The 13,019-nt window shown below is 37.0% G+C and overlaps 1 protein-coding gene across 1 annotated transcript in view; it reads left to right on the top strand.

Moving 5' to 3' along the window:
* Nucleotides 1–6,368, top strand: part of LOC114478769 (retinal-specific ATP-binding cassette transporter-like) — a 74,028-nt gene extending 67,660 nt beyond the window's left edge. Inside the window, exons 44-50 of the mRNA XM_028472026.1 lie at nucleotides 341–447; nucleotides 1,041–1,182; nucleotides 1,314–1,448; nucleotides 1,734–1,837; nucleotides 3,931–4,023; nucleotides 4,106–4,355; nucleotides 5,785–6,368. Coding sequence (XP_028327827.1) covers nucleotides 341–447; nucleotides 1,041–1,182; nucleotides 1,314–1,448; nucleotides 1,734–1,837; nucleotides 3,931–4,023; nucleotides 4,106–4,355; nucleotides 5,785–5,910 — 957 coding nt within the window. The 3' untranslated portion in view covers nucleotides 5,911–6,368. The remainder of the gene's footprint in view (nucleotides 1–340; nucleotides 448–1,040; nucleotides 1,183–1,313; nucleotides 1,449–1,733; nucleotides 1,838–3,930; nucleotides 4,024–4,105; nucleotides 4,356–5,784) is intronic.
* The last annotated feature ends 6,651 nt before the right edge of the window (nucleotides 6,369–13,019 follow it).

Here is a 13,019-nt window from a genome sequence, read left to right as displayed (position 1 = left end):
TAATTATGTTGCACTGGGGTTGTGGCTGTTGTAGATGATGTTGATGTTGAGACATTGTTGGCAAAGTCAGAACCAAGAGGTGGCTTAGAGCAAATCTAATAGTTGCATTAAATTGATTAAAGATGTTTACTCATTTTATGTGACTATCTGGACATTTCTGTCTTTGTTTTTTTTTCAAACAAAGATGGACATGTTTAAATAGTAGTTTTTGACAAAATCAAAAAGTCTTGGTGTATTTAGAAAAAAAAAAAAAAACCTTCTGTCTTCATTTTACACATTTAAAACCTTATTTTGGGTCGGCGTCTTTGTAATTTGTGTGTTCTTTTCTGCTCTGTTTCAGTGCTTTGGTCTGTTGGGGGTTAATGGAGCAGGGAAAACAACAACCTTCAAAATGTTGACGGGTGACACCGATGTCAGCTCTGGGGATGCAACTGTGGCAGGTTACAGGTACATTTGAAGCCACATTGGAGATCTAAACTTCTGAAGAGGGAACGACTAGCCACCTGTTTATTAAGGATGAGGGAAAAGTCTCATAATAGGAAAAACTGAAAAATTGACAGGAAAAATTCAACATTGTGTTTTGCTTAAAGAGAAAGAGAAAGAGAAATACATGCATGATTATTATAGTGATAGAATTACTTTTGTTCAATGATCATTTTTCCCCCCACAAGCGGAAAGTATATTTTGATGCACAAAAATACCTGAAAAAAAAAAATCAAATGGTTGATTAAATTATACTTGTTTCAGCATTTTAATAATTCTAGTGGTAAAACAAGGAATATACCATATTTTTATCACCTCCACTCTAATTTTTGGGAGTTTATATCCTAGATAGGATAGGGAGATGGCAGCAGAGAAAAGCAGTATTAGTAAGGCAGTCACGCTCTTTATGTTTATTTATAGAGAAAACTTAATGTTATTATATCGTGCATGTTGCCATGTCTTTGTTTTGACTGATTTGATGTTGCTTTAGGAGGACTTTTGGACATGCTATGTGTGTTCTCTCAGCAGTGCCAAGCATTGTGTGTCTTACGTTGCAGCATCCTAACAGATATTCTGGACGTGCACCAGAACATGGGCTACTGCCCTCAGTTCGATGCCATCGATGAACTTCTAACGGGCAGGGAACACCTGTACCTTTACGCTCGCCTCAGAGGAGTTCCTGAATCCGAGATCCCTCGGGTGAGTAACGCGCCAGCTGTTTCACGCTGTTGAACCGTGACAGGTGTTTCACTCTGCAACAGTAATAAATAATAAGCTGTGAAATGAGGTTTTTCTCTGACGGGTCAGTTTGCTTCTTCTCTACCACGCAGGTGGCAGAATGGGGTATCCAGAAACTGGGTCTCACGGAGTACGCAGGCCGCTGTGCTGGAACCTACAGTGGAGGCAATAAACGCAAACTCTCCACAGCCATCGCAATGATTGGCTGCCCAGCGCTGGTGCTGCTGGTGAGTGAACTGTTAAAAGAGGAGCTTGTAGTTTGGGGATGCAGGGAATTATCAGTGAGATGTTCTGGATCCAGATGGGAAACCATATGGGTCCAGTCATGCCTGGGAATGCACCTTTTCTACATTGGCAGGAAACAGTGCAGTTCTATTCAAATTGGCTCTGTGATCCTGGCATATGCTGATGGAGATTTGGATTCTTGTTCACATAAAAGAACGTGTTTGTTCAGAGAGTTATATTGTTGTTGTTTGTTTTTTTTTTTTGTATTCGTGTGTGTGTTTGTTCAGGATGAGCCCACGACAGGGATGGACCCACATTCCCGGCGCTTCCTTTGGAATGCCATCATGAGCGTCATTCAGGATGGGAGAGCTGTGGTCCTGACATCACACAGGTTCTCACTCATCAGTTTTAATAGTCGTGCCAACATAGTTGATTATATTATGAATGAGGCTCAATGAAATGATGATGAATGGCTCGTGCATCAGCCACTCTGAAAATAAAGATGGATTGTTGCTGTTTCGCCACCTGTGGAGGTGTAAAGACTTCTGATAGATCCTACTCAAGTAGAAGTACTCTTACTTGATTGAAAGTGTACTCAAGTACAAGTACAAGTAAGTCATACATAAAATACTCAAGTACCGGTAGCTCAATTAAATAGTACTCAAAGTAAAAGTTATGAGTTAGTTTCACCCCCTACATTTATCTTTGGTAATTAATCTTGCCACGGTTCCCTTGCATACAGTAAACATCTCATGTATAAACTTAAAAAAGAAGAAATTAAATCTTGCACAAATGGAACTTCATTTATTATCCACAAAGGCATCTGTATGAAATAAAAGGTTTGTCAAAATGCACAATTATTTTTTTAAATAAAATGACACCAATGAATTCAATTTAAAAAAAAAATTAAAAAAAAATCTCAGGCTCCAAGTATAGCTACATTTATCAACTCTAAAACAGTGCCACGCCAAATGTGCCATGTGAGTATCAATATAATAGGTAGAAACCAACCTGAACCAAAGAATGTGGCTTCATGGGCATTGATCAAAAATAGCATGACTAATAACATATGGATTACGTTCAATGCGCCATCTACCCTCTGCGGTGGCCCGCCATGTGGATGGGCCGGGCTCACACCAGACAGGCCTCCTAAATGGACACCTCACTTCACTCCCAGCTGGTCTGGCTCACTCACTTGGTACACATCACACCCATGCCTAAACTTTGGGGGGCTGGATGGTGGGGCTGGGGGTGGAGGGGGTTGCCGCCTGTGCTACTAAGTAGTTGGCATGGGGGCGGCACTCACACCTCAACTTACCCTGCAGATCCCTTCCGATTTTAATTACACCTCAACACACCACCCCCCTGGAGGGTGCGACCACCATCTCCACCCTACGGAGCTAATACACTATGAAGAAAAAGAAAAAAAAAAAACAATGTGCCATGAAACGGAAATGAAAAAAATAATCACAAAAATTAAGAATTTACACAGTAATGGATGGGTATTAGGGATGTAACGATTCACTCAACTCCCGATACGATTCGATTCACAATACTGGGTTCACAATACGATTCTCTCACGATTTATTTTACAAAATGGGAATGTAGACAAATGATGACTGAAAAATATTACTTTATTTTTTTGGGGAAAAAGCCAGAAAATACTGTACTATTTTCCTTTTATTTTTCATCGTCAAAAGAATCCCTTGAAAAACTATTCAAAACAATGCAATTTAACCAAAAATAAATCCTGAATGAAATAAATAAAGAAATAATACAAATGAAGAAGAAGCCTATTAATTTAAATTCTGGTTTTATAGTAAACATTGCAAAACTGCACAATAGTTCTTTTTCTTTTTAAAAGTGCAAATAAAAATGATTTTTGTGCCTTAACAATTGGGAAAAAAAAAAAAACAGTGTTTGCACTGTATTTACGTCAGATATTTGTTTGTACCAGCAGAGGGCGCTGGTAACCCAGTGGTCGGTTGGCATGCAGATATTCTTGCAGTGAAGAAGAGATGCTATGCACTAGCAAACAGAGCTAATAGAAAAACGTGACCTTTAGAGATATTCTTTCGGTGCTAAAGGGGTAAGGAATCATTTATGAACATGTTTAATAGTAGAAGGCGGCCAGAAAGAAAGTAGTAGCAGATTCTGCCCACTGCCTACAGTTCTGGACAAGAAGGATAAATATATATATATATATATACCTCTGCTGTTTAAAAAAACTACTGCAATTCAATTTTCAGAGTATTGATGTGAACCGTGATACCTATGAATCCATTTTTAACTGCCTTACGATTAATCGTTACATCCCTAATGGGTGTAGAAATGTAACAAATTATTTTACTTCTTTTAAAATTTAAGTACAAGTAAAATATGCTGATTTAGAAATATACTGAAAGTACAAATATACCCATATAAGCAACTCAGTTACAGTGACATGAGTACTTGTAATCAGTTACTTTCACTTCTGTCCACCAGCATGGAGGAGTGTGAGGCTCTGTGCACTCGGCTGGCCATCATGGTCAACGGGACCTTCAAGTGTCTGGGGACCATCCAGCATCTTAAATACAAGTGAGTCTTCCTGTTTCTATGACAATACGACAGAGGACTGAGTCAGAAACTTACCCTTGAGTTTTTTTTTAATGTGATTTAGGTTCGGTGATGGCTACGTCGTGACTATGAAAATCAAGGCAGCTAAAGCCAGCATGTCGCCAGAGCTGGAGCCCGTGGAGGCCTTCATGGAGAGCAGCTTTCCTGGCTGTGTTCAGAGGGAGAAGCACTACAACACGCTGCAGTACGAGATCGCCTCTTCCTCCCTCGCTCGGATATTTCAGCTGGTTGCCGCCAATAAAGACAAGCTCAGCATCGAGGACTACTCTGTTTCCCAGACAACACTGGACCAGGTGAGACGCTGCTGAGACACTTCCTGATATCAAGTAAAGGATGCATTTCTCGCTGTGAGAACTTCTTCACTGAATCTTTATTTTATCCAACAAAGTTAAAGATGGGTGCAGAAATACAATCTGATGTATCATTCATTCTTATGTGAATTGATATTCTAAATGTTTTTTTACTCACACATTTTGAATACATTATCACTCAATATTAAGGATGTCAAACTAATTTTAGTTCAGGGGCCAAATACGAAGAAGTTTGATCCTAAGTGGGCCGCAGATTTTAGGTGGGAAAACGAGCAATTTCAACATTAATGTCCCCAAGTTTGTACTTCCACGTATAAATGTAACATAAAGTATGTGAGGTACCGACAATATCCAGACAATAAGTGACAATTTTACTATTTATTCATTTTGTGACCAATTTTTATTTAATTTGGGGAAAATTTAGTTCTTTGAACAATTTGAGATTTAAAAAGACTGCAGTCATGCATGGGAAAATTGCCATCCTCCAAATATTGTGGTTTTTAATTGATTTGTGTATTAAGAAGGGCTGGGAGGTATATAACTGATTTATTTGGCAATAAATCATGTTTTTCACTTTCTCCTGCGGGCTAAATTGGATGGTCTAAAGGGCCGAATTTGGCCCCCGGGCCTTGAGTTTGACACGTGCTCTATATATTATGAATTGCAGTTTAGTAGGAAGCAAAAAAGCCATCATTTCCTCATTAGAATTCAATCTAATCCAAAGTCTTTTACAATGGATGATACTTCATAAAATAAGATGATCACATGTTATATGTGCTGTGTTATAGTTATAAAAAGTTCTGTATCATTGGAACTAATACATTCCCAAAAAATGTAAAGAACCCTATAAAACTAATAGAAATTGTTATCTTATCTTATTCCAATTCCTTTTTAAACATAGAAATCATAAAGGTATTTATTAGTAAGCCACAAATATTATAATTGATGTTCATTTTTGCAAATCCAGATTTCTAACCAGCTACTTTATAATGTTAAATAATCAATTTATGCATTATTATTTATTATGTAAAGATGTGCCTTTTTTTTAACCATCTACAACTGTATAGATTAATTTCCCAATGCTGTACGAATGCAACCAAATGAGTGTGGGTTATATTTTATGTGTAACACGTGTAGAGAGATAGTGCTTTACTAACAGTGCAGAAAAACTACAACAGCATTGATTTCACAGAGAATAACAGATAAGAAGCTTTTATTTTATGCTGTAATCATTGATATAATGAGTTTGTTTAGGAGTAGATTTACCATTGGATAGCCTATGAGTGTGTATATATGGGCTGAGTCTTCTCCAGTCTAAACAAGTGTCAGAAATGCTGTTGAATAATAAGAAACACTGACTTTTGACTAACAGTGCTTTAACTGACACCGAACTGACTCGTCTGTTCATCAGGTTTTTGTCAACTTTGCCAAACAACAGACGGCAGAGGACAAGGACGCTGGCTCTCACAGGCGGATGGCTGCTGGAAGGAAAGACATCAAGATTGCACCGGTGAAGAGGAAAAATGCCAATGTATGAAAGCGTCAAAGACCTACAGATGCGGAGGTGTTACTCTGCTGAATGGCTCCATATTATGTGAGAACAAGAATGAATTTATGTCAGGTCAGAGTAGAGACAACAGTGACTCATTTCTTGCCAAAGTGAGAGGCTGAAGCTAAGCGTAGAAAGCACTTGGCCATGGATAGCGACTAATTACACATATTTTACATATAGTAAGGAAACAGGCTTGATTGAGTCATTGACTTTGTGAATCAGAAGGTGATCTAACCTCTTGGAGCAATGTTTGGATGGACTTAAGTGTATACATATGTAAATATTGTATGTGTCATTATTATTTAAAAACCTTAGACATTTTGTTTTTAAAGGACATAATACTGCAATGTTTTTCTTAATTGTAAATTTACATGAACCTTTTTCCATTCATAGTCACTTAATTTTCTCGTTTAAAAAGAGAAAAATATAATCAAGGAAAAAAACAAAAATAAGCTCTGTTTTGTACGTACATGATCTGATGGACGTTTTAAGTAAATACTTCCTATTAAATGTGTTTCCGTGCATATGAAAGACTTTCTTTTGTGCTGAAAAGCTCACACCTGCACTGGCCTCCTGCTGTCGAGCTGAGAAATCAACTTTGGATCAGTGAAGATGCTGAGAGACATCCTAGCATCAGCACTAAGCCACACTGTGCTGAATGGCTGTCACAGTGTGGATTTATCTGACACCAGGTCCAATTACTGTTCTCCTGCTGCAAGTGCTGCCAATGCCTCAGGACGTCGTCGAGCCTGGATTTCATTGGTTAGCTAAGAAGCAGCTAACGCAGATGGCACAATGCAATCGGGTGCAGTAATGAACTCTCTGGTGGGGGTATCATGTTCTTCTTCTCCCATACAGTCCCCAGGATGAAGCAGATTAGCATTAATTGCACCTCAGCAGCAGACAGGATAAGTCAAACACATGTGCTTGAATATGGTAAACACCATCTTTGTGCACATCCAGACAAAAGTACAAAATGCTGCTGTAAATATTCTGTCCAATAACTGTCCAAACCATGTTTTTAATAAATGTCAATTTATTGATAAAAGTGACTATTAAACCCAACTACAGTAACTACCACATTCATACATATCTACTACCTAATTTTTATACTCAACATTTCCTCTGAAACTGTCTTGCGGCGATGGAAATAATCTTTTTTTTTTTTTTTTTACACCTAAATGATTCTTAAAATCCAAATTTGGCCATTTCTTCACAATATGCTAGAAGCTTAATGCAAGTCGATTAGTACTTTTCAAGGATTGGCCTGCCATAGCTTTAACCTCCCGCTACCACATACTGTAACAGTAATGGCTAGAGGCAACATCTAAAAGCTCATTGCTAATAGCAGATGTGCTAAAGGAAACACAAACAAACTGACATCAACAAATATACAGTATGTTGGACCACAAAATGTGTGCTATAGTTCATGTTTTGCACTAAATGTCACATAGCGATGTGATGGAGGACCCAGATACAGAGATAAGAGGAACGTGGAGTGGTGTTTAATGAATAACAAAGTAACTAGGTTTAAAACAAAGATGAATTAAAAAAATTAACTAACCAAAATATATCTACCTAACTAAATAACTTGCAGACTGAATAAAAGACTCATGCAGTCAACGCACTTTGTCAAAACACACTTTAAATAGTGAAGAAAGGTAATCAAGAAGATAGGATGCACCTAAATGAAAGCAGAAGGCAACTCAAGCCCTCCTTTTTCTCCAAACGTACTGACATAACAGGGTGCAATCATCAACACATGGACACCTAAGTAACCTGATTACTTCTCTAATGACAAAATATAAATTAAACTATCAGGGTTTAACTTATCATTAGATTAGGAGGAAAGCAACTTAATGTGATGCACCACAGAAATAAACACTGAAAAACATTGTCAACGCCCCAAATCATGACATTAAAGGCTTAAGAAACACATTTCCTATTTTAAGTTTTTCTGTTATACTCAGAAGTTTAATTTTGAGACTTTAGTAAACCTAACAAATGCTTAAATAAAAGAAACCAGGACAATAAAAAAAAAAATCCACTATAACATTCAGTCTAACATTGTGTTATATGAGTAGCCTATGGTTTTATATACATTTTTGGATGAACACGTTTTCTTGAGGGGTGTATTATGACTTCTTTCTCGGGGTCAAAGCAATAAAGATTTAAGCTAGCTATTTCAGCTTGTGAAGCAGGGTGGCTATTTCAGGTCAGCGGGATAATTGAGGGCAGCATTTATAGAAGATAACTCATGTATCTATGTTCAGGGTGGACATTATTACACTTTTGATTATAAGACACAGTAACTGTAAAAGTATGAAATAATAACAGTGGCTAAAAAACTTTAGCTAATCCCTAGCATTGTGGAAGATCACTTATCTTACAATGGTTTCCTATTCAGACCCATCAATCCCTCATCATTGTAATGTAATGAGTTATGTATAGACAATTGTTCCTTTTTCATTGAAGCAGGGTACAAACCTTTTTTGGAGACAACAAGCATATTTTGGGTTATACAGTATATATTTTATTTGTATATGCATTCACCTTTCACCAATAACACCATTTCAACTAATAAATTTTTACTGTTATGGATTTTACTTTGTGTTGATTTAAAGAATATTTAAAGTACTGTAGTGTATCTCAGTAGTAAGGGTCGACTGAGCTTCAGCAGTCGTATAAACATATCAAACCTTTACAGTTTACATCCACACAGCTATCGAGTTGTGCTCACAAGTCGATTAGGGGCATCTCGTCTTGTAATGAAAATTGAACTCCTGACAAACTCCACCTCAATAGGTGCCGCTGTATGCTTTACAAAACAGCATGTAATAATGTAGTTTTTGTTGAACCAAAGAGGAAGATAACAACAAATGCATGTTTACGTATACTGTGTAATTCATCTATCAGTGAGTTACAGTCGGCTTGAGAAACCCAAAAAAAAGTCTTAGTCTGATAGGATAAACATAGATTTCTCAGAAACTTTGGAGATCAGCTTAAAGAAGCCGATTTCATTTTAAAAAGAAAAAAAAAATGAGCGGGAGAAAATCCTACTTTTTTCCTCCTCAGGTCAACTGGAATTTCTTTGATATGTATTGTTTTGCAAAGGAGTATGTCAGGAGTTCAGTTTTGTTGCATGTATTCCCAGATAAGACGAGATGTCCTTAATCCACTTGTGAACATAGGTCTACAACTGTGTGCCGGTAAACACACTTATGTTTAGAACATGTTACAATTTCATTTCGCAGATGCTGACACTAGAAGTTAGGGTTAAGGGACTTGTTCAACATGTGATGACCAAGTTTGGATTTTTACCTACAATTATGATCCTGTTTCCCTAAACTTTACGCCACAATCGCCCTGATATAAAGGCGACCAGGAGAGGCTCCATCAATAAAGTGTGGACAGTGCTGGAGCTCAGCTGTTTACTGAATTAGGCTTATTATTGTGTTTTCTCTGAGAGGACAGGCATTATCTGTGTTTGATGGAGATCAATCAGGTGCTATACTGACTGAGTCTAAGGGCTAGAGGAAGACGTATGGCAAGATTCAGACTATGATGAGCCTTATTTGTTGTATTTTCAGACTTGTTAAAGTTTCAAGCTGTTGTGGAAATATTTTTTTTCCCATCCTCCATACAATATTTAATACTGAACTTTAAAAAAAAAATGTCTTGTTTTAAATCAAAGATTTGCGTGAGCTTTTGAAGTGCTTCAGCACCGAGCAGCCAGCCTGTGTTTGTTGTTGTGCGATTGAAACTGCTGACAGAAGCCGCCTTTGAAAAGATTTAAATCTAGTATTTTTTCTTTTTACACACACACTTCCCACACATGCCATTATTTTTGGCACTGGAAATAAATCAGTGAAACAAACAGCAAACGTTAATTTAGCAAAATTCTGCTGTTCGAACTTCTACACAGCTCTAGCTGTACTTTACTGTAAAAGCCTGTATTTTCATTATTTCATATAACCTCAAAATGTAGTTATGGTTTTGCGACTGGATCAACTTTTTTAGACAGAAAAAGAATAATGAAAAATACAGCCTATAACACTGGTTAGAAAACCACGTCAATACATGTGAGTAAGCTGATGATTTATTTGGGTGTGGGTGTATGTGGGCAATAAAGCAGCTCTTGTGGGCTAATAAACTTTATTACTAACTCAATTTGACTCATTTAAATTGATTGTAGGCTATGGCATCATGGGGCATCGTGTACAAATTCTGTGATGATTTTATCACTGATATATTTGCGATATTTAACTGTCTTTCTAAACATTTGGCTCATTTTCTTTACATTTAATACAGAAATCCATGCAAACCAACATGTCACGTGATTGTCAACAATATGTTTGAAATATGTAAAAAAAATCAAAGGCTACATTTAAATCTTCATGCTGAATCAGTTGCCGAATTGTCAAATCACCAAGGAAGCCACACCCATTTCATGACTCAATATAAAAAGTATAAAAATACAATATGTGAATTAAACTATCTTAAACAGTATATAGGATGACATCCATAGAGTTAAAGTAAGTAAAGTGTATTTATGATAAAAAGTAAAGCTACTAATGACTAATGTATACTATGTGTCGCGGCCCCCTCCAGGACTGAACTTGCATGTTAGGTCATGATGCCGCAACATATAAAAAGACGCAAGATAACAAATTGGTCACAAATCGAGAAATTTAGAGCGAAGACCCTGTTGGGACTGATATCTGTCACTTATTGCCTGGATATTTTTGGTTTCTTACATATTTTGTATTTTATGTATACGTAGAAGTGCAAACTAGGGCACAATAATAATAAATTACTCATTTTTCTGCATAAAATCTGTGGCCCACTTGAGATCAAGCTGCTCCATATTTGGTCCCTGAATTAAAATGAGTTCGACGCCCCTGGTCTATGTTCATGTTTTGGTGTTACTTTTCTTCTGGTATCTCAGAAGAACTAAGATTCATACTGTCGGAGAGATTCTGCTTCCATAATCACTGGTGTTACGGCTCCTTCTGAAACACATTGGTCAAAAGTCACAAAAACACGTTAGTCACATTCTAAAGACCAGAAAACCAACCCTTAGTGTTAGTGTAGTCTTGTTTGTGCCTGCTGATCAATAGAATCCAATTCAACTCTATTACCGTCTTTGATTTAAATGCTCTGTTAGCTTTAATAGCTAACAAGAATAAAACTGTGTAGCGACGTTAGCGCCTCTGTCACGACTCATGTGTGGGCAGAACATGACGCTGTAAATCTGCAGCCAAGCACAAGCTAATAAAATAAATGGGTTCCAGTGACCGGAGTCAATAGGAAGTCAACAAGTCTGGTTGGTGGCAGGTTTATGGAGGCCATTCATTCAGGGAGAGAAGAAGTTTCAGCTGCTGTGTACACAGATGAGGGCTGTCAGCAGAGAATCATCCAAATACACCAATATAAACCTAAGGAATGGAGACGTGCAAAGTGAACATGGCAGTTGTCAGCCACATTATTTTGCTCCTTCAACAGTATCTTCTGCCTCAGGTTTCTGAGAATAAACAGATCAAAGTTTCTGTTGGTTTTGATCAACCCTTGCTGAAAAGGTACGTTAATGCTTCTCACGGTTACATGAATTTTGTTGATAATTAAAGGTATTTCTTTAAAAATGCTGTAAATACGTTTCTTTTTAAAGTTGTCTGTATTTTTTTTTTTTTTTTTTTTTTTTAATTAAAAAGCAAGCCTTCTTGGATGATTTAGTTTGAGTTCCTTTAACAAATTTTGATTTCAGGCATGGGTGTTTTTTTTTTTTTTAACTTTTTTTAATAGATTTGTATAGTTAATTTAAGTCTCTCTGGGGTTCTTAGTTGGTTTATGTTTGCTGCTGTTAAGGCTGTTTCGTTAGTCTTTTAGTTGGTCACATGCTCTGTTAGCTTCTAGCTCTTAGCTTTGTTTTTGTCTGTTCGTAAATAGGATAATAGAATAATAGAATCATATTATGCTGATACAACTACTGTCACCAACATCTCCACATGATCCATTATAATTAAAGTGGTGTCAGCCTACTAAAAAACCAACTTACCACCGACTTTTGATATTGTTATACTCAATTAATACATAAAACATTCCCGTATTCTTGCTTACTACGGTCTAGCAATATGCAGTATGCTGTGTTAATGTTATCCTTCCTGACATAACTCAAACAATGTACAGTAATCTTCATAAGCTTGATGTGGAATGTTGCTATTAGCTTTTACCATGTCAAATGCTGCAACTTGTAAGGTTTATGTTATTGATTATATGGTTGAAAATGCAATTGTAATAAGAAAATGTAACTCAAACAGGTACATGCTCATGGTTGAGTGTGTGTGGTTATGAAAATGGTGTACTTGAACTTTTACGGTAACTCTTCCAATGTAATGTAATTTGTGAGATGCAGTTGTTGTTGGTTGAGTTCCCAATGGGAATACAAATGTGAAATGTACGAGTACTGAGAATATGAATATAGGGGTGGGCGCATGTAAGCTTCCTTGCTTCAGTGTACTCCTTTTGAGCTTCCATTGCTGTGTAATGATGTGATTTCTGTAAGTAAAAGATTGTAAACAAGTCAAATAAACTAAACTAAACTAAATGATTGCTGTCTGTTTCACACCTAGTCTTGTCAGTATGTAATCTATGTGCTGTGCTGTGAGAGTAATCAGTGCTTCCTCCTGTTTTCCCTGGAGTGTGCCTCATCTCCTGAATGTCCTCCCTCACTATTTAAAGGTGTGTTTGAATAGACAGATCTTGTTGGATCATTGTGTGTTACCACACCAGCTCCTTTCAGCTACCGACTTCGTTTTTTCAGCCATTTGGTTTCGGATTGTTTCCTTATCACACCAAAAACCATATTAGTACGCAGAACTCACAATGTATGTATGCTTTGTTGGTCAGTGATTATGCAAATAGTGTCGTTCAATAAATGGACTTTAAATTGATATGCAACCCATCACGATGCACTTTAGATTAAAGCTGAATTATAAAACTTTGTTACTAATTTGTGTCAGGAATGCCTTTGGAGGTTTAAGCCAATCGGCATTGACGTACAATGGTTTTGTCTCATTAGAACTTATATTTGAGTA

Source organism: Gouania willdenowi, chromosome 17, assembly GCF_900634775.1.
Source record: "Gouania willdenowi chromosome 17, fGouWil2.1, whole genome shotgun sequence".
In the NCBI taxonomy this organism is placed as follows: domain Eukaryota; kingdom Metazoa; phylum Chordata; class Actinopteri; order Blenniiformes; family Gobiesocidae; genus Gouania; species Gouania willdenowi.
Note: the sequence above shows the minus strand (reverse complement) of the source record. Positions and strands in the feature narration are given on the sequence as shown.